Source organism: Alexandromys fortis, unplaced genomic scaffold (genome assembly GCF_014885135.2).
Source record: "Alexandromys fortis isolate MF-2015 unplaced genomic scaffold, M_Fortis_MF-2015_v1.1 scaffold_22, whole genome shotgun sequence".
Lineage (NCBI taxonomy): Eukaryota > Metazoa > Chordata > Mammalia > Rodentia > Cricetidae > Alexandromys > Alexandromys fortis.
In genome coordinates, this window is record NW_026067900.1 from 5795557 (window position 1) to 5818305 (window position 22749).

The 22749-nt window shown below is 36.4% G+C and overlaps 1 protein-coding gene across 5 annotated transcripts in view; it reads right to left on the reverse strand.

The window, feature by feature from the left end:
* The window catches only part of Tcf12 (transcription factor 12), a 268114-nt gene that overhangs the window by 73905 nt on the left and 171460 nt on the right, over positions 1 to 22749 (reverse strand). For all 5 annotated transcript variants that reach the window (XM_050127365.1, XM_050127384.1, XM_050127395.1 and 2 more), the window contains 2 exons: positions 19140 to 19204; positions 385 to 520 (listed from right to left, as the gene is read on the reverse strand). In XM_050127365.1, the coding sequence (XP_049983322.1) occupies positions 385 to 520; positions 19140 to 19204 (201 nt within the window). The remainder of the gene's footprint in view (positions 1 to 384; positions 521 to 19139; positions 19205 to 22749) is intronic.

Below are 22749 nucleotides of genomic sequence, written 5' to 3' on the forward strand. Positions count from 1 at the left end.
TTGCCTGCTCTTCCAAAGGTCCTGAGTTCAATTCCCGGCAACCACATGGTGGCTCACAACCATCTGTAAAGAGGTCTGGTGCCCTCTTCTGGCTGCAGACATGCACACAGACAGAATATTATATACATAATAAATAAATAAATATTTTAAAAAATTTTCTATGGTCAGTATTCTGACATTTCTAATGTCAATATTCAATAGGTTTCACATTTTAGAGCACTTTGGATTTTAGATTAGGAATACTCAGTCTGTATATTATTTATATGTACATATACCTTGATATACAAATGATGGCCAAGAAAGTATATTTCTTCTCATTAAAAGCACAGTCACAAGTACAGACTAAGGAAGTGGGACATGTGAGCAGACAAGTCAAACACTCACCTAGAGCTACAGAGTCATGGAGAGGTCTTCTCCTAGAACTTGTGGCAGAGAATGAGTAGTATGGTGTTGCAGGTTTTCCTGAAGAAGACAGCTGTGCTGGGCTCCCAAGTCCTAGATCTTGTCTCAGGAGACTGGACTATAAAACAAGGCCAAGGAAACAAGTCATCTTGCTACTACAGACCAAACACATCACTTTTGAATTACTGACAGTAACTTTATCAATGCCTTAAAATTTAGAAGTAATCAATAATTACTTTTAAAATTCAATTAGTTCACTAGTTTTAAACTCCATCCTTTTTCTTTACCCTTCTCTTGCCTGCCTTTTGTTGTTTTTTATTTCGTTTTGCAGCAGTTTCTCTGTGTATCCTTGGCTTTCCTCAAACTCAGAGATCCACTTGCCTGTCTCCCAAGTGCTGAGATTGAGGGTGTATGCCACTACGTTTTAGTAATTGTCTACTTTTTAGTAATTGTGTAGACTCATTAATTTTGGCGACTTTGTGATTGGATCCTTTAATTATAGGAATACTTTTGAAAGCAGTCACCTGGACTTTGCTTTCATGATCACACGGGCTGCTGACTATGTTTTCTTCCCTTTTCTTTTTGGATATTCTTACCATTTGAAGAGTGCCCATATTTATAAGACTAATCCCTCTGGCTTTCTTTCATTTGTTTTGAGGGGGAAAGGTGTCCTTTCTCCTTATCCCTGACACGGTCCTCTAGACTCTCTTTAGTTTCTTATAAATGGCAGAGAGCACAATGCCCCAGATGCTTTAGATGATATACCACCCACCATATGAACTGTAGGTTGAAAGTAGTCCAGTTTCATGGCTCTTTACTCTGCTCCATGTGCTGGTTTGCCCCCTTACAACAGACTTGTTCAGTTTATGCTTCTTGGACTCAAGCACAAGACCCAAGATCTGTCACATGTATCAGATTCCCTGATAAAACTGTATCTTGTTCTATCTGACCCATATTAACTACCCATACCCTCCTGCTCTCTTTAGATTTAAAGTCTGTTAACATAGTCTAGGTTTCCTAATGTCTAGGTATCCAAAATGTGAGTGAAAAAATCCATCAAGAGGATAAAAGTTAGGGATAAAACATGGGTCCATCACTGAAAATTTAGAGATTCAACAGTTCTAACCTAAATCACTGATTTAGTGATCTCATCACAAACAAAATGAGGTTATAGTTGGCAGAATTTGGTCTGAGATTTTTCTGGCAGGTGAAATGAAAAAGTATCATACCAATGTGAGACAAGAAAGAGAAAATGACTTTACTGGGGAAGGGTGGTGAAAAGGGACCTCAGAGGATGCTTTCAGGCATGAAAACATGATTCCTCCAGCTTACTGCTACTCTCCCGCTATATACTTAATACCCTTACTGTCACCTTCATGTTCTTAGTATTGAGCATTATGACATACTAAAAGAATAAACTCTACTCAGAGTGAGCAGAACCTGGGAAGAGCAGCCATGGTATTCTAGCCACTGCCCCCATTCTAATAGTCAAGAAAAACTAAGTTTCACGACTTGTCTGAAGGAAGTTCCACAGCCCTACAGCAGTCATTCCTCTCGACTGGCCACACATACTAAGCAGTAACTCCTTATTTTACTTTCCTCAGCCTATGGCAACCACTACTCTACCTTCTGCTTCTGTGGGTTTACCTATTCTGGCTATTCCATGTAAATATAACCTTCTACACATGACTTACTTAGTATGACAGTTTTGAAGTTCATTCATCTTGTGTGTATTATGGGGAGAAGGGTAAGTGTTGGTGCTAGTGGAGTCCAGAAGAGGGTACTGAATCCCCTGCAGCTGGAGTTAAAGGTAGTCATGAGCTACCTGATTTGGGTGCCAGGAACCAAACCTGGGTCTCTGAGAGAACAGAATGTGCACTTAACCACTGAGCCATCTCTAAAGTGTAGAGCTCTTAGCTCTAATAGTTTTATGGTGAATCCTGTAAACATTTCTAGAGAAAAGGCCAAATTCTCTGCAAATGAGGGTAGTTTTACTTCTTTAAACTCTCCTAGAATTTCCAATACATTGCTGAATGTAAGAGTTCGTGAAAATAGCCTTGTTTTAGGGAAATGCTTTCAATATTAATTTTGAATATGTGATTGGTTGTTTTTCATAAAAAAATACCTTTCCCAAGTTGAAGAAGTTCCTTCCTATTGTTAGCTTTTTTTTTTTTTCCTTTTTTTGACACAGGGTTTCTCTGTAACTTTAGAGTCTGTCCTGGAACTAGCTCTGTAGACCAGGATGGCCTCGAACTCACAGAGAGCCTCCTGAGTGCTTGTGTTTTTCTTAAGATTTATGCGTTTATATATGTGTGAGCTCATACATGCACATAAATGCACCAGAACCCCTGAAGACAGAGTTATAAGCAGTTGTGAGCTACTTGGTATGAGTTCTAGGAACTGGACTAAGGTCCTGAAGAAGAAGAGCAAATGTTTTTAACCACTAAGCCTTCTCTCTAGCTCCCTATTCTTACCTTACTAAATGGTCGTATCATGATACTAGTTTTTCGTTTGTTTTTGTGTGGGCATGGAACAGTCTCACAATGCAGTCCCACCTGGTCTGAAATTTGCTTTATAGGTCAAGATGCCTAAGTGCTGGGATTAAAGGCCTGTGCTCTACATGGCAGAGGTACTAGTTTTTTAGTGTTTTTTTTTTTGTTTGTTTTGTTTTTTTTGGTGCACACTCCCACTCCATCAGTTGCTTGACTTGATTTTTGACATTCTGCTCCCCCCTTCATGTTATTTATTACTATGGTAAGTTATATTGATCAATTTTCCTATGTTAAGCCATTTTGCATTTTTTGGACATATTTACTTGGTCATAGTGTCTAAACTTTATACAGCTGTCTTCAGTGTGTTAGCATTCTATGAATAAATTTTGTATTGATATTTGAAATAGATAATGGTCTTCAAGTTCATTTTCCTTGTGGTATCTGTGGCTTTCGTATCAGTACAAAGCTGCCCCTAAAGAAGGGAGGGAGTGTTTCAAAAGCAGTAGCCTTGTTTCTTCTTTGAAGGATTCGACACTTTACTGGAAAAGCCATTTGGCTCTAGACCTTCCTAAACGGCAAAGACTTCTATTACTGATTCTCGTTCTCGCTATTTAAGTCTGAGTCCGTCTTGACAGTATGTTTCTAGGAATTTGTTCATTTCATCTAAAATATGTACTAGCATATAACTCCTTGTGGTATTTACTTCTTTTTATTTTTATGAAGTCAGTAGCAATGTGACCCTTTTGCTTCTGACTTAAGTTATTATTTACTAATCCAAATATGTTTTCCAATTTTGTTGATCATTTCAACTTCTAATATTTGTAAAAATAAGGTATTGCATATAACCGATGCTGGTCTAGAACTTACTATATAGACTAGGCAGGACACAAATCTGCAATTCTGCTCAGCCTCCTAAATGCTGATCACCCAATCTTACTAAGTACCAAGTTTTTTACTTTGTTGTCTTAGTCTGTTGTGTTTCTATCTGTTCTTATCTTTATATCCCACCCCCATCCCCGCCTTCCAGTTTAGTCTGTTTTTTCTTTCTAGCTTCTTTTTAATTAAGTTATATTATGTGTATGGGTATTTGGCCTGCATGTATCTTTGTGTACCACAAGTGTGCCTTGTACCTAGGGAGGCCAGCAGAGAACAGCAGATGCCCTGGGACTAAAGCTACAGTGGTTGTGAAAAACTGAGTACTGGGACTCAAACGAGGGTTCTTCTACAAGACCAACCGGTACTGTTAACCACTGAACTATATTCCAGGTTCCTTTCTCTTTTCTAGTTTATAAAATTGCAAACTGAGGGTTCTTATTTCAGAGTTTGCTTCTGCACTTTTCGACATTGATATTTCTATGTGCCAAAGGTAGCCTTGGGCTTGTCACTATTCTGTCTCAGACCCTAGGAGGAATGCACAGCTTTGCATGCAGCTGTGTAAGGCTAGCTACTTCCTTTTTGTGCAACTGCTTCTGTTGTGAATGTCCCTCTGTTATCACCTTTGCTTTATCTCCTATATTTGCAAAGCTGTCTTCAGGTATGTTAACTTCTTTACAGCTCATGTGACGATGCTACAAGCACACATGAAACAAAGTACTGTATCATCTAAAAGCTGTCTGTACAGCCTTCAGAAATAGTTTTAAAAACACAGTGTCACCAGGTGGTGGCGGCAGCGCACGTCTTTAATCCCAGCACTTGGGAGGCCTTTAAAGGCAGGTGGGTCTCTGTGAGTTCAAAGACAGCCTGGTCTACAGAGCAAGTTCCAGGACAGCCAGGGCTATTACACAGAAAAACCCTGTGTCAAAAACAAAAACAAAAAAATAAAACCAAATTAAGTCAAAAGAATATAGATTCCTCAAAGAGCAAATTCTATTTCAGACAGAACACACACACACACACACACACACACACACACACACACACACACACACATAAAATGTAGTAGCCAAGTGAAAGTAATTTTAGTTACTAAATATGACATGTGAATAAAGACTATACACTATCAATGCAACTATTTAGCATCAATTATATAAATTCCAACAGACAACATTTAACAAACTAGGAGAGAAAGTGGTGACTGGACACAAAAGTGGTGGTGGTGCACCCTTTCAATCCCAGCACTTAAGAGGCAGAGGCCAAGCGGATCTCTGTGAGTTCAAGGCCAGGTTGATCTATAAGAGCTAGTTCCAGGATAGCCACGGCTGTTACACAGAGAAACTCTGACTAAATAAAACAAAACAAAATCAAAAAGTTCCAAAAGTAATGATGAAAAGAGAGAAAACAAGCAATTTAAATGTAAATATCACACATGTATTTATTTCCTATTCACACAGCAAACCCTTAGCTATGGGTCTTCCAATGATGCTCTGTTTGAGAACAGGGACCTAGAAGTCATTGTCTCCCACAGACGTTATACATAAATTTTAGTCACTACATCTGTTTTTTTATTTTCCCTTTGACAAGCAAATGCAGCATTCTCTAAATGGCAAATAGTGATATCAAAATACAGGGAACATACGATCTCCACATGCTTGAAAGTACAGGTTATGTACCTTAAGAATTCCTTTAAGTAGGAGTGTTCTTTTGCTCAATGTCAGACTGACTACCATTGATAATTTTATCAGTATTTTCTCACATGAAGACAGAGGAAGCAGTTAATCGAACATATAAAACGAATACATAAGAGACAGGCATGAATATTTCTCTTATCAGACCTTTTATACTGTTTTTGCTATACAAATTCTTATTGAAACAATCTTTTATTAATTAAAAATTCATGTGTGTGAGTGCTTTGCCTGCATGTATGTATGTGTACCATAAGCATCCCTAGTGTTTAGCAGCTCAGAAGGGAGTGTCATATCCCCAGGAATTGGAGTTAAAGGTGTTGTGAGCCATCACGTGGGTGCTTGGAAAATGAATTCAGGTCCTCTATAAGAGTAACAAGTGCTCTTAATTGTTGAACCACATACAGAGCCTTAAATTAAAAAAATAAAAACTAATGACATATNTTTAAATACATAGAATAATGCTTCATATATATATAAAGTGTGTGTGTGTGAGCCTGCAAATGCCATGGTGCATGTCTAGATGTCAGAACACAACTTTGTGGAGTTGGCTTTCTCCTTCCACCTTTATGTGGGTTCCATGGAATGAACTTGAGTAGGGTTACCAGGCTTGCTTAGCATGTACTTTATACTTACTGAACCATCTCACTGTCCTCCTGCTATAAAAACTTTTTAATATAACAAGTGACATTCTGTCAGTCAAACTGGACTTCTTTCTGAAATTACTTTCAACGAAACACAGTGCTGCTACTGATTTCTGTAACAGCTATAACCTTTCAGGTTACAGTGGAAGAGTTGAGCATCATAATAGACAATCAGGCTGGCAAGCCTAGAATCCAGCTCTCTAGCCCTTTACAGAATATGCTTTTTGACCCCTAATCCGAGACTTCAATGGTGGGTTAAAGGGCTCAGGTCAGAAAGATTTGTTTGCTTAGGTAATAATATGCATGCACACACACACAAAGGACAAACTTGCATATAAGTAAAATTTGGTCATCTTCTTCCAATGTCAAGGTGATTACAGTAAAGAAGTACAAAATGACCGAAATGATGAAAAGTGGATTTCATGTCTGTATAAGGAGAGCCAATATACATACTAATGACCTAGAGAAAGTAAAGGCAAACTAGCCACCTATGTTCAAAACATAATTATGACATTGGGCAAATGGTTTACATGAATAAATCTTCCCTCTTCTCTCCATGTATGCCCTAGGAAGGGCAAGGTTTAACAGTGTAAGTATGGATGATGACTTGGTTATCATAGAACATTCCTTTTACTTTTCTCTTTCCATGGAAAATCTCTGTGTGTTTGTGTTTATCTTTGTGTATGAAGAAATAAGGTAAGCAGTACTTAATTTTCTATCTCTTAGGCATAAATACTTTTTCTCCCACATAACAGTGTGAGGTTTCAAAAGACCTGATTTTCCCTAAACTCAAGCTTGTTGGGTGATGGAGGAAGGTCATTGGTTAAAAAATAAATAAACTGCCTAAAATCCATATCACTGCAAATTATTCATATCTCTATCAGTTGGGTGTAACTCCCAATGGCTAATGTAAGGCTAGATGAAGAGAGAAGAGACAAAAGTAGCAAACCAGTGGAGGGAGAGGTGACAATTAGAGTTCAAAGCCAAAGAATATACTCAAGTTGTATTAGCCCAATCAAGAACAGAAAAATATCAAATGTTCGCCCATGATTCTGTGTCTGCACACACTGAAAAGTGAAATGTTAACTGATAAATCTTGATGAAGAATATATAATATGAAGTGTACTCTTATCTACCTTTTCTTTGGGTTTTAACTTTTTAAAATAAAAGCCTGGACAGAGGACAAACTAGGAGACTTGGAAATGTGTATTGACTATAGGATGAAAAAGACAAAATAAACTTAAAGGGAAAAATGAATGCTTGTTACTAACTAGTGTTGATAAGCCTTTTCTTCCACTATAGACAAACATGGAAAGGAAATGCCCAATCTTCTTATTTCATTATTATTATTGATGACAAGAACATGCAGAGGCTGTTACTTCACTTCACTGTCTGAATCAGAGCAATAATTTTTTCCCTGTTTTTAAAATCTCATGACTCAAATGAGTAATGCAAGTAGACACAGTGGAGGTTATTTCCTTATCACTTCAGATCATTAATTTATCCTGTTAACCAAATAGACCCAATTCAGCACTGAAAGAAATAAAGACCAAGTTTAGGACACAATTTCATCTAAAAGGACCTGAAAATAAATAAAACCATGCCCAATAAATCAATGGAAAATATTCCAAAAAATAGACAAAATTATAAAAGTCTTACATTTTAATATACCAATAAAAAAATCATAGAATTTCTCTTATTTGTTTCCTTAAACAAATACCTAACACCAAACACATATAATGAGCTATTTTACTTTTATTCTCCTAAAATTAGATACCAGCTCATATTATTGACTTCTCTGCCTGCGTTAAAATAAAAGAGAAGCAATATTGATTACCACTGATCTTGGCCTAGAGGTATCTTAAGCAGAAAGAATACTAATGTCCCAGAGGATAGAGAACCGAACAAACCAGTTTTGTTCATACAAGCTGTCTTATTCAGAACAAAACTAATACTCTGAAACAAGATAGCACTCATTTCTTAGTACACCACTAGAAAAAAAAAACTTTCTCATAGTCTTCTAGAACTTCATCTGTAAAAAAGATATTAAACAATATTAAATCAATGAATTAGTATCTATATCATATAAAAAGCCTCTAGTATGTAACATTTTGAATTATATATGACACACCAGAAACAAAAAAGACTAACTTCTCTATAAAGAACTTTAGTAATCTGTGTGAGATTCATCTTTAAGGTCTTTCTCCTTCTTCATGGGCAAGAGTTACCTGGGCTCTTAAATGTGAGCTCAAGAAAGCTCCTTAGTTTACGTATGCCCTGAAAAGTGAAGTAAAGGAATAAAGAGATGAGCTTGGTCAACATCGTTTATTAAAGTAAACTGCTAGGCCTGAAAAGATTATAAATGTAATTTTATAGGAAGAAAGAAGAACATTTATGCAAAACAACAGCTAAAAGGATTCAGAGTCAGACAGCAATAATAAGGGTATTTGTTATCTTTAAAAGAAAAAATATAAGCAGATGGCAAATATATTCTTGCTTTTTCAGATTACTTGTTTTTTTTTTTAACCATAAAATGGATTGGTGTGAATACTAAATAAATATACTATTTCTAGCTTCAGGTTAAATAAGGGCCTAATTAACCCTATGTCAAAAACTATATGCACCAGGCTGGAGGTGGTGACTCATCATTTCGGTCATTTTGTACTTCTTTACTGTAATCACCTTGACATTGGAAGAAGATGGCCAAATTTTACTTATATGCAAGTAAATGTCATAATCCTGACATTTGGAAAGCCGAAGATGGAAGGGCTAAAAGACTGAGGTCAGTCTGGTCTGTGGAATAAGAGTCCATCTTTTTCCTTTTGTCTTTTTTTTTTTTAGTAAGTATTATTTTATGATTAAAAGCTTGATGTACTGAGTCCTTATCATTAATTTGCTTTCGAGGAAATTAAAATTGGGGATACTAGAGTTACGTATCTCAAAATATACCTGCTGCATATTGCCTATGCAGTGGCTAATTTCATGCCTCCTTTACATTCAGGAAACAGTACACAGTCTTATAACATAAAGGCAGACAGATGTTCAAAAGGTTTGTCTATTCAAGGAGGGAACATGCTTAAACTAAACAGAGAACAAAGCACTATCATGGCCATAGCTCCATTCTTGGCTCTCAAGCTCTCCTGCTAATGATCAAGACACAAAACTGTTCTCAGAGCAAAATTAGGAAAATGTTACAGCAATTTTTCTTTTATGTGCACTTTTTCATTTTCAGAACAAAAATCACAGCAGTTTGACTGTAGTGCAACTTGAAGTTTCAGAGATTATGACAGGCAACTGCAGGGTGACCAAGAAGTCCTTCACTTAAAGTTGCACTTAATGCAAACTCTGAAAGGATGAGAACTCAAGTCAAACAATAAATGGGCTTTAAGATATCAGTCAGTTAATTTCCTACAAATGACTAAAAAACAGAGTGCAATAAGTTTTAACTCTGGCAAATACTGACATTCCTAAAATAATTGTATTGTGATGCTAATTCATTTACATTGAAATTTCAGGGGTGTCAGCAATTATCTACAAGCTATTGAAAAATTCTGTCCTGAGAATCTCATCAGATAGCGGCATTCATGCTGGTGGTTATCACTCTGAGAACAAAGGATCATGAATGAGTAATCAATAGAACTGCAGAAAACAAGTTGTTAATTACAGCCCTCACAAGTGTTTTGTCTAAGACAAGATTTCATTAAACGCTTTGTGTAACCTGCATAGTTTCAAATCATTACCAACACTTTGGACAATATATTAATTCAGGGTGGGAGCTGGAAGGGAGCATGTTCAGGGATACTATAACAGAACACAGACTGCTCTGAATGCCTTCCTAGGTCAGTAACTAGCCACAATTAGCCAGATTTTCTAACACATTACATATCATATCATCTCAACATTAATTCTTGAGTATTTACTTATCATTTCTATGTTTTTAAATATCATGCATGTTTGAGAAGATAATGACTTCAACCATTCTCTCCTAAGCATTGACTTTTATAAGCTATTTCATCTTAGGTAGATAATAGAACTTGGGGCTTCTAGTTCCTTAGATAGCAACCAGCATCACCAATGTTTTTTCATAGAGTATTTCAGTGACCAAACTAAATAATGACCATAAGGTTAAAAAAATAAAGGCCACTATGCATCTCCCACAGCAACCTGTGCAAACACCTGCAAATCTAATCACTCTATCAAATTATCACTTGCTATTTTGTGATGTGAGTGACTGTCATTCAAGCCAACCAACTACCATCCTGGAAGTTCAGCTGCATTCCCTTACAAACAGGAGTATTCAATCGGGCTCGCTGACAATTTACACTTTCTTATGAAGGAGTGGGAAGGGTCATAAGACCCTCATCTGAGTAACCTGCAGATACTACCTGCTGAATGCAATTATCCCTTAATTGTATGTGGCCTGGGGGAGGCACTGGAGTATACAGAATGGGGAGACAAGAAGTTCATCTATATGCTACAGGGAAGCTCTCATCCCTGCTGGGTAAAGGTTTTCCAGCTATGGCCTGCTGAGGGAAGAAACATCACCTACACTCTTATAAGAAAACCCTTACCTATGCTCTGCAAGGAAGTCTAATGAACTTATTTGTTTCCCAGGGTGAACTTCAGTGGAATTATGTCTTGATTTTTGGAGAAAAAAAATAATGTAGTGTAATGTTGCTTGCATCTCTCTCTAGGAAGGAGTTTTTTGTTTTTGTTTTTTATTTTATTTTTTAGTAAATTAGGCATTTACGCTACCGGTTACGAACATAGTAAGAATATTTGTATATATAATTTAGTGTAAATAAATTCTGGTTCCTGCCTTAGATGGACCACCAATACCAATTAGAAAGCCTTTTGCTTGTCACTATGGATCACAGAATTTATTTTTTAAAAAACTGTATTTCTTACTTTAAAATCTTTACATTTTTATTTATTTGTGCATGTGAGAGAAAGGAGGGTGGGAGAAAGAGAAAAAGTAGTCGTGCGTGTGTGCATGTGTGTAAAACTTGCTGGAGTCAGCTTTTTCTATCATGTGGGTTGTGAGGACTGAACATGTACATGATTGTGTATGGGTATGCAAGTATGCAGGCAGGTGTGTATATATGTGCTATGTGTCCAGTCCAGAAGTCAGCTGTTTTCTACTGCTCTCAAACTCACTTTGAGACAAGGACTTTTCATGAACCTTGGCTCTTATCTAGCTAGGGTACCTGGAAAGTGAACTCCAGGCACCTATTGCTGATCTCCCTTTCCTAATCTAGATACATGATGTCATACACCATTATTTACTTGGTTCCTGGGGAACCCAAATTCAGGTCTTTAATCATGTGGGGCAGGCACTGTATTGACGAAACCATCTCCCCAACCCCTCCTATTGCTTCTTAAAATTAAACACCCTAAATTCTTTATATTCTCCATATGGTAGAATTTGTAACAATTTGTAATTTCTTCACTGAGTGAGTTTTGATTAACTGATGTCTGTTTGGAAATTTAAGGGCAAGATACATACAGTGGGTTTTGTATTGGTTATTATACAATTGCTATGATAAAAAAAAATGACCAAAGCCACTTACAGAAAAGTTTATTTAGCTTACTGTTCCAGAGAGATAAGAGTCTTCTACGGTGGGGAAGCATGGCAGTAAGCAACAGGCACGCTGGCTAAGCAGGAATCAAGTACTCACATTTTGACATGAAGCAGAGATAACAAACTGAGAGTGGTTCAAGTATTTAAACTCTTAAAGCCTGACCCCAGTAACAAAATTCCTCCAGGAGGGCACAACTCCTAAACCTTCCAAGTAGCACTACCACCTGGGGACCAAATTTCAAGTGTTTGAGAATATGAAGACACTTCACTCAAACCACTGTAAGTTTGTTGTTATACAAAGAAAAAACTGGAGTGCTCCTTTAAAACCTTTATCTTTAAGCCTCTTGGGAAAAGAACAGGCTAGTATAACACTGGTCACAAATGACAGGCGCTGATTATAAAAATTATCAAAAACATATAACTGCTTGGGAAAAACAATATTTTGATAGAAAATTAGTATCAAGAGCGGAAGGAGTTCTGTAAAGAACCAGAGAGAAAATGGACAAACCTAGCAGGCCTGACCATCTCTGCTACTACTACCCAACTCTAACACTGAAGCAGAAAGATTCTGCTAACCTGTAATTAATGGAAATAGCCACTTTCTAATTAGAAAGTAGGTGGAGTTGGCTGGCAGCCTGCTAACTTAGTCTACGGCATTCTCCTACAAGTTATCTGTTCATACTCTAATAGCAATTTTAATTCCTCAAGTTATAAACTACTAGTAGCAATGCAAAATAACTGTCATGACTTGAGAAATAGTTCTGTCTAGTAGAGGGATGAACAACCTATACCATCTTCAACACATCCACTTCCCACACTCCCAGGAAAAATGAGCATTCAGGTCTGTATTTTGCTCAATGAGAATCACTGTTTGGATTCTCCTTTAAATTAGTTCTGTAACATCATCTTAACACATCTATTTACTGGTAAGATGAATTTACTTATGGTTGTAAGCCATCAGTGTCAGTGCTGAGCACTGAACCTTGGTCGTCTCCAAGAGTATAGGCACTCTAAGTTGCTAAGCCACCTCTCAGTGATCTTGTTTGATGTAACTCTGACTTGCCAGAATCACTAAGACATCAGGGCTGGGTTCAAATGCTGATCCTCTTACCTCTGACCATCAAGTGTTGGAATTACATTGTGTGTAAATTTAACCTTTTCTTTAAAAAAATCCAGCCATCTCACAATATTAAGTAAATATTCCATCCAACCCAAACAAAAATGCTGTTATTGTTAGAACACACATTAAGGTGATTTTTATGCATAATAGATTAGTGACTGATACCTTCTGCTTGTTATGAAATAAATAAAGCAGCAGAAATACGCAACCACCTTCATATTTGTGTTTTGCTGGGTTACGAGAAAGGAACCAGAAAAACCCAGGATGTACAGATTATGCTGTCTTTCCCCAGCAAGCCACCCCTTTACTATGTCAAATTTAATCTGTCATGTATGGCCTTCGAATTTTACATCTTTTAAAAACTTCTCCTTATATAAAGATTATCCAAATTTTTCTGAGTGTCAAATTATAGCAACACAATTTGAGATTTATTATAAATTATTCAATAATTTTTATTACCTTCTACACATACATAGCTTGATTCCCCCAGCCTGTGGAGGGCAGATCTTTTAGTCTGTTGCTTGGATCAATTCTTTATTTATAAAGCAAAATAAAAAAATACTTAATTCATTTCCTTATAATCCAAACAGTCTTATACATGGACTTGTTTCCTTGACATTTTCCACTCAATAAAAGAACATCAAAAGTAAAGAATCGTCATCTCAAAATTCTTAAAGAATTTATTAAAATTTGCAGAAATTTATAAGAGAATAATGACCTTAAGTAAAAGTCTACCTAGAAGTCAAAACAATTAATTACTTAGGTTCTGAAATAATTTATAGCTATGAATCTGTTCCCAAATAAAAATGATTATGTTTCGAAATTATCACAGAAAACAGCCTAGAAAGAGACTGCAAACTTGTAACCACCAGGCAGTGGTGGTACCATGCCTTTGGTTTCAGGACTCAGGAGGCAAAGGCAGGTGGATCTCTGCAAGTTCAAGCCCAGCCTAGTCTACAAAGTGAATTCCAGGAGAGCCAGGCTGTTGCACAGAGAAAACCTGTCTTGAAAAACCAGAAGAAGAAGAAAATATCCAAAAACCAACCCAAAACAAAAAAGAAGCAACAGGCTCTACCCAGCCAGCATCACAGATAATAACAGAACCAGGACTGTTATACAGAAAAACCCTATCTCAAAGCAACAACAAACAAGCAAAAACTCCAACTAAAACCATAGAAGCCTCACAGTGCTTTTGTATCACAGTGTTAACTTTTGATTAGTAAAATCCTTTAGTTTTGATCAAGTCTAACTGAATTTATTTCTCTTGGTTTTATCCTTGCTTACCATCACATTGGTGAGACATTCTTGCATTTTCTTTCTTAAAAATCTTACAGTTTTAGGTTCTGTATTCAAGCCCAGGAATCATCACTTTTGGTGTTTAGTGTAAAGAAAGAATGATGCTCACATTTGCCCATATAGATATGCACATATTTTCTTTGGAAAAATACAACTGAAAATCAAAAGATCAGTCAAATGTTTATAAGTTCTGAGCTCTATTGTGCTGGACGTCTTGGCCTGGCTAATGGGTTTCTAATCATGCTAGTGTCATACTGCTTAGTTACCATAGCTTGTTTTTTTTACTAAGTCATATAGTTAAGTTGATAAATTCTTCGACTTTGCTCAACTCAAAAACAAAACAAAACAAAACAAAACAAAAAACCCAAAAACCAGTGCTTGTCATATTCCAGGCCGTTTGTATTTCTAAAGCTTTTATAGTGAGTTGTTAATTCTCACACAAAGTAATCCCTGACAGGACAATAACTGAGGTTGCCTTAAAACCTTTAGATCCATTTGGAAAGAACTTATAATATCAGAATATAATCAAGATGGGATAGTAGTGTAGCTACCCATTTGCTGAGATGACCTACATTTTGAAGCACTGGCTAGTTTTCAGTGGAGGTTTTAAAGATATTTTTGGTTGCTGTTAAAATTTATTCCTTACTTATGGGGCTGGAGAGACGGTTCAGTGGTTAAGAGCACTGGCTACTCTCCTAGAGGACCTGGATTCAATTCCCGGCGCCCACATGGCAGCTCACAACTGTCTACAACTCCTATTTCAGGAGATCTGACACCCTCATATAGATATACATGTAGGCAAAACATCAATGTACATAAAATACAAATAAATTATTAAAAATTATTTCTTACTACTTTAGTTTTAGAAGCTATAATAAATATCCTCCCTCCTCAAACATATTAGACAGTGTCTCATTCAGGCCTGAACTCACAATTCACAAAATATTTGAAGCAGGACTTGAACTCCTGTCCCTTTTGACTCCACCTCTCAAGTCTGGGGATTATAGGTAATTTTACCACCCTCAGTTCCACTTTAATTTTTTTTAATGCATATATTCTTTTCGTTGTTCTTTTTTGGTTTTCAAGACAGGGTTTCTCTAGGTTGCCTTGGCTGAACTGGAACTCACTCTGTAAACCAGGCTGGTCTCAAACTCAGAGATCCACTTGCCTCTGCCTCCCAAGTACTGGGATTACAGACGTGCGCCAGCACCAGCCAGCTTCGAAGTATATATTCTTATGTGCAATAAAATGTTTGAGCATTCAATTTATCCATCAGTTTTGATGAATACATATTAAGACATCAATCATTCCCATGCTCTACCCAGTAAAACATTCCTTCCAGAGGTAACCAGAGATTAAGTTATCAATAGACAGGTTTGCCATTTTATAGATGTTTGAATATAAACTCATACATAAAGTATTTCAAGATCTGCTTACTCTTACATGCTGTACTGAGATTCAAATGTCCCTCCACCTATGTCATCAACTCATTACATTTTTTGAGCAATATTCAATGGATGAACACAGAACAAGATTTTTTATCCATTATGTTACTGAACATCTGGGTTGCTTCCAGTTTTAAGATAATATGTATACAACTGCTATGCACCTTTTTTACTTAATCTTTTTATGAATAATTTCATCTTCCTTTGAAAAATATTCATCAATAATATTGTAGGATATAGTGTAGTTGAATATTTAAGTTTAAAAAACAATTAGTAATAGTCCTCTGAAGTCACTGTGTCATATAATAGTCCCACTATCAACATGAAAGGCTGAGGTTGCTCCATATTTGACGTTGTTCATTATCTTAAATCTAGTTATTTGGGTGGATGTGTAGTGATATGCCAAGACAATTTTAATTCATATGCACCAGATAGCTATAATGTGGTGTCCACATGTGAACCAACCTACTATATTTCTTCTTTTATAAAATGTTTGTTCAAGTGCTCAAATCCATTTAAAAAATTGGGTTAACTTTTCATATTACAATATCATGAACTTTCATATACTTTATACACAAGATTTATTAGATATATGTGCTATATATCTTATTTATAAATTTAAATTTAGAAGATAAATTATAATTTTAGAAAATATATATGATATGTTCTAAATTTTGGCTTCTCTTTGTTTAGAGGAAACAAAAACTCCATCTAGGAACCACAAGTGCTGAGTTTATTAGTACACCTCATATTCGAGTGCTTCCAGCATTCCTCTACCACAGTCCCTAGAAGTGATAGAGATGTCTTGCTTAGGGGCTAAACACTCAGCAGTCATTTTTCTCTCCAAACTTTGACTAGTTAAAAAGAGTTTCTGCATTATCTGCACCCACCACTAAAACAAGTTTCCTAAGGAAGGCTCAAAATAGCTGTGGTTACTCACACAAGATTAGGTCTGTCAATATTCCATCAAGAAGGGAAGAGAGTCTCACAGGAGTCCCATTCCTCCCCCAAGTAGGTAAAGATAGGAAATCACTTTCTTCAGTGTTGTACCTACTTGTAAGTGGCCCATGACATAGTAACTCACTCATATCTACCCTCATGCAACCAGACTAATTAAACTCAGCAGACTTTCTATCTTTCTTTCTTCCTTCCTTCTGCCCTCCCTTCCTTCTTTTTTGGTGGTGGTGGGGGAATAGGCATGAAAATAGAAAGAAAAATATGTTAGGAAGGAGTTCTGCAAGAGAGGAGAAGAGAGTAATGGGGTGTATGATTAGAATAGATTATATATGTATGTTCGTTCACTCCCTCCCTCATCATGGAGATGGGATTTGGCTGTGTTGCACAGGGTTAGCCTCAATCTCGTGGACTCATATGATTTATGAGTGGTTCTGCTTCAGGCTCCTGAGTATCTGTGATTACAAGCCTACGCCAGTCACTGTACTACCTTTATTTTTTCTTGGTGGTGTTTTTTTTTTTTTTTTTTTTTTTTTTTTGGGAGAATCATATCTTTTGACTGTAATAACATGTGTCCTTGAAAGAAACATTCTTCAACTGTGGGATGTAGAGATTTGTAAGTACCAATAAGGCCAAGTTGTTGAGAGTTAAATCAGCTCTATTATTAAGATTTTGTATGGTTATTGAGACAATTACTGAGAAAAAGATCTTCAAATCTTGTTTTCTTTCTCTCTCTCTCTCTTTTTTTAATATGCATCAGGTATTCATCTGCACAGAAATCTGTGTAATAGCTGAGTGCCTGGTGACCACGGAGGCCAGAAGAGGGTGTTGGATGTGAGTTGCTGTGTAAGTCCTGGGGATCAAGCCAGTCATTTCTGGAGGAGCAGACACTGCCTTTAATGGCTCAGCTATCTCTCCAGCACCTAGTATTTTCATTTATATAAATTTATTTCTAAGTTTACACATTATTTTGCTTTACTTATTTTTAAGTTCTCAACAGGTGTAAACACATTTGTCACTTACATTTTCCTTTTTTTTCTTTTTTAAAAAAATATTTATTTTTTTTATAGAGTATTCTGCCTGTATGTCTGCCTGCAGGCACCAGATCTCAATATGGATGGTTGTTAGCCACCATATGGTTGTTGAGAATTGAACTTGCAACCTCTGGAAGAGCAGCAGGCTCTTAATCACTGAGCCATCTCTCCAGCCCCTACATTTTCTTAATAATTTCACTAATAATTTTCAATACAAATGCACGTGCGCGCGCACACACACACACACACAGAAGAGTTAACTGAATTTTTAAAGTTCTTGTTCCTAAGGAAGGGCTTAATAATGAACTTAGATAAAACTTTAAACTTCTGGGGAAAAAAACTAACACTGCTAACTTTTCATGTTCTGAATAATTTATTTAAGCTGTGCAAACAAATATCTGTATAAGTATCAAGAGAAAAACTATCATAATGACGAAAGAATGCTCAAATTACTAGGTAGTTTAAAAGTTACTGTGCCTATTATTAATTAAAAATGATGTAACTATCCTCTGTGAAGGATCAATTAAAAATTCAATTGCACAATAATCTATCAGTGCTTCCAGTAAAACTACTATACCCCTTCCATTTAATGGCCTATCAGTTCTACAATTGAAGGTAATATAAGAAGACTCATTTAGCAATGTATTGTTATATCATCTTAACCTGAAGTAAGGCCCATCAAGCATTATTAAATTACCCTGAATCCTGCAGAATGTCAGCAGCATTTTATATGTATTAGCAGTAGAGTTAATGTTCCTTGAGGGATGCTACTGAAGAAAAAAAGTAAGGGGGGGGGCTTTAGATATAATTCTGTAGTTGCCATTTATATATTCACTTGTATTTTTGTCATTTGTGAATATATATGACAATGTTTAAGTTAGTTTAGCATAGTTTTGCTAATCCATTAAAATACGTGTTATCTAGAATACAGGTTTTTCTTTGAACGAAAGTTAATATGCTTTGGTTTTTGCTCATCATGACTACCAACATCATTATTATCAGACAGGGTCTTGCATGCAGCCCTTAGAACTTGAGGGCCTTCCTGTTTCAGGCTCTGGAGTGTCACAACTACAGGGGAGCACCACCATGCCTACAACACCTTTACTTTTTCTAACTCTTGAATTTCCCAAGATATGCTCAGGACCCAGGTCAGTAGAACAAGGTCAAAGGCAGCTGAGGCCTGAAACACTTCGTAGCTGTACAATGGCAATGAAAAGCACTTCTCATAACCACAACAAAGTCACCAGTACAGCACATTAAAGTTAACATATGCTAAATCACAAGCTCTTTGCTGTATGTACCAACGATTTGCTTTTCCTAAGGTTAATTCTGGAAAAAACAATCATTTCTAGATGTGAGATGTATTTTAGAAAGCAGTAGAAAGTTTGTCTACTTTGTCTCCATTTAAACAGAAGCTAAAAAATATAAATTGGGGAAAGAAAACCATTTTAAGAGGAGGACAATGGAAAAGAAGGTATGTTAAGTTGCTAAAAACAAAACAACCTCACTACATGAAGTCACAAGATTATATGAATATACAATTGTGAAATTATGTGGATAAATTTCTATCTTCTCTATCATTCTGTACATATAAGTCTTACTAAACTTACCTGACAGCCTGATAAACCGGAGTCTCTGCTGTACAGGGAAAATGAGCCTCTTTCTGATGTTTTTCCTATAAAACAAAGAAAACAACTTTGTGTTAAAAATTTCATTGATGGATAATCAGTTCAGCTTCAAAACTATTCAATTTAGACTCAATAAATATTTGACACCTAAATAGTTAACATGACTCAGAATATTTATACATATTTGTTTCAAACTGGACATTTTTTTCTTTCAAAAATGAAAACAGTACAGACAAAGCTGAATGAGCATGCATGCATGCAGTTCTATTAGAAAGCTGTTGCCTGTGAGTCTCATGTACAGTTTGTGAATGAGTGTACATTCATGCACTCAAACAATACACATAACAGTTTGAATGCATTGGAAAAAATGGAATTATATGGTATATACCCTTTTGAATTTGCATTTTATATAATATTGTATATTTAAGATAAACTGATAACTAGTTTGCTAAGTTCTATTGCTGTCTCGTTATGGACATAAAAGCAGTTTATCTGCTTGTCTGCTGAAAGTTTTCAATTTTATAGGCAGAGAGCCATGAGCAAATATCTTGAATGTATTGATAATGCAGCTTTTTCCAGGTTGTACACATGGCAGGTGGCTAGTTACAGGTCACACTTAGTTCCAAAGGTATTGCCTTACTCCTTGCTGCAGTCTCTAGTAATACTAACTCTCCTTTAGAATTCCTCAAAATGTCCCATAGTCACAGTTCAGAAGTTAGCCAGCCAACCCTAGGACAGTTCTGGCAGTTGTTGAGGGGACAGACAGGAGATAGTTCACAGGTCCAGCAAATGACAACAGCAATTTTTATGTCTATGTGTGCACATCATTTGAGTGTGAATGTGTGCTTATGCTTATGGTATATACATGAGTGCACCTATGTGTGTGGGTGAATCCATCTGTCTGTACAAGTATGCTAACCAGAGGTCAATGCCAGATATCGTCTGCTCTCCGGCTTACCTTCTGAGTCTTTCACTGAACATGGACCTTTCTGTTTTAGATAGGCTGGCTACCCAATAATCCTGAGATGTTCTTGTCTCTTACCCCATCCCTACTGCATTACAAGCATGTCCAGCTTTGATGTGGGTACTGGAGATAGAATACACAGACATCTCACCCACTGATTATCTCTCCAGCCACTGTACTAATTTGTATACAGAACATTCAGACAACCTTTATTTTTCTTACAATATCTTCAATTTCATTTTATTTTATGTATTTTATGAAGAGTTTGCCTACATGTATATCTGTGCACCACACGAGTGCCTGGTGTTCACAAAAATCAGAAGAGGACATTGGATCCCCAAGAACTGGAGTTAAAAGACAATTGTGATACTCCACATGGCTGCAAATCAAACCCTGGTCCTCTGGAAGAGCAGCTATGCACTCAACCTCTGGCTCATCTCTCTAGCACCCACTCATTTGTTTCTAATAGTCTAAGTATATTCAGTAACATAAGCTTGCAAATACAATCTAGTTCATTACAACAACATACTGCTTAAGACTTCAGCAAAGATAACACCACTTGATGATGACGACATGAAAAATGGGAGAAAAACAATGCCAAGATATTTTCCTCCATTTCAAGGTAAAAAAATAATCATGTAATTAAATATGATGAAAATTCATCCAAATTATTTGGAGATTATGTGAACATTAGTACAATTACATGTTATACTCTGAGTTATTAGATTGTAGCAGAATAAAATGGACAATCTGTTAATTTTAAAAGTTTACACAAAGATCAGATGCACAAGTGGTCCACGTTGGAAAACTTTAAACCTACCATCAACTAACACCATAGATACAGAGGAGTCTAGCTATTACCAAACAGCCAAGGATAGTATCTCTGAGCCTGTTCGCTACTGGGACACAATACATTTTTCTGGTGAAGTAGAGGCAACACACAAAAGCAAATTTAGAATAGAAAAAAAAAGACTGATAATAAATGTGGTCTATTTGTTTCACATTCTCATTCTGTCTTCTTTTTCCTTTTCTTTTTTGAGATGGGGTTTTGCTAGAGAGCCCAGGCTAGCTTCAGATTCATGGCAATTCCTCTGGCTCAGTCTCCCAATCATGACTTGACCACAGGCATGCACTAGAACTCATAGTTCCATTCTTCTCTGTGTAGTCCTGGCTTTCCTGGAGCTCACTGACTAGCCTCAAACTCAGAGATCCTCCTGCCTTTGCTTCCTGAGTATTGGAATTAAAGGTGTGTACCACTACATGCAGCTACAGCTCCATTATTACGATATTTTTTTTTTCATATAAAGAATGACCTGTAGAGTTCAGTGGGGGGAAAAATATAAAAGGTTCGCATCTACATTTACAGGCATTCTTTAAAAAAAAAAAAAAGATAAGTTAGTTTGTGAAATATTAAAAATCTTCCATAGGTCAGGCACTGATGGTGCGCACCTTTAATCCCAGCACTTGGAAGCAGTTCTCTTGTGAGTTTGAGGATAGCCTGATCTACAGAGCGAGTTCCAGGACAGGCTCTGAAGCTACAGATAAACCCTGTCTCAAACAAACAAACAAACAAACAAACAAACAAACAAACAAACACAAGAAAACTTTCATAGTTACTATCTTTAAGAAATGGCTGTCAATGTAAACAAGCTCAGACCTCATATATTTAGCAGAAAGAATTGGGAGACTATGTTAGCACTGTAAACAGACACTACATCTGTGCAGACAGTCACGTAAAACAGTATAATATCAACTTCATTGCTCAAATACTCACCAAGCCCTTTGTACCCTAGAAATTTCGCATCATCAAATATCAGTTATCAGTAGACAAAACTGATACAATCATTTACAAAACATATTACATTATAAGCCATAAATACAACTACTTGTCAATTAAAAACAAGCTTTGAAAGACTACAAAGTGAACCAACAACTTAAACTGTATTGTACTCAGACTCAAATATACTAATAAGAAATTTAAAAGTCAAGGTAAAAAAGGAAACAATAGAACATGTAGATATTAACTTGAGCATCAACAAAGCCCTTTAGACTGTTAGTGATTTGTAGAGAGGCTGAATTTGAGATAAAACTGATCTTGCGGATGGCTTAGCATGCAAGCCTAATGACCTGAGTGTGATGCCCAGTACCCATGAAAGAGGGATGGAGACATCCAAGTCCACCAAGTTGTCCTCTGACCTCCATATGTGTAATGGTGGCATGGGTGCATCCATCCCCACAATAATAACAAAAAATTCAAATATTTTAACTTTTAAAACCGTGTCTATAAATATTTCTAAACTATCTTCCTTTTACAGATATATTCAGCTCAGAGGGGATGAAAATTAACAAGATTAAGTATTATACATTATAAGTCTCATTTAATACAATAAATGGCTTGTTATAAAAATATTTATTCAAATGAGATTTTGAAATATAAGTATGATTTCATTTCATCTTTCACCATGTGGAACTAGTTATTTTTCCAAGGACTTAAAAGTTTGGAGCTGGGGGTTGGAGAGACGGCTTAGGGGTCAAGAGCACTTGTTGCTCTTCCAGAGGACTTGAGATCAATTCCCAGCACCCACATTGCAGCTCACAACTGTCTGTAACTCCAGTCCCAGGAGAGCC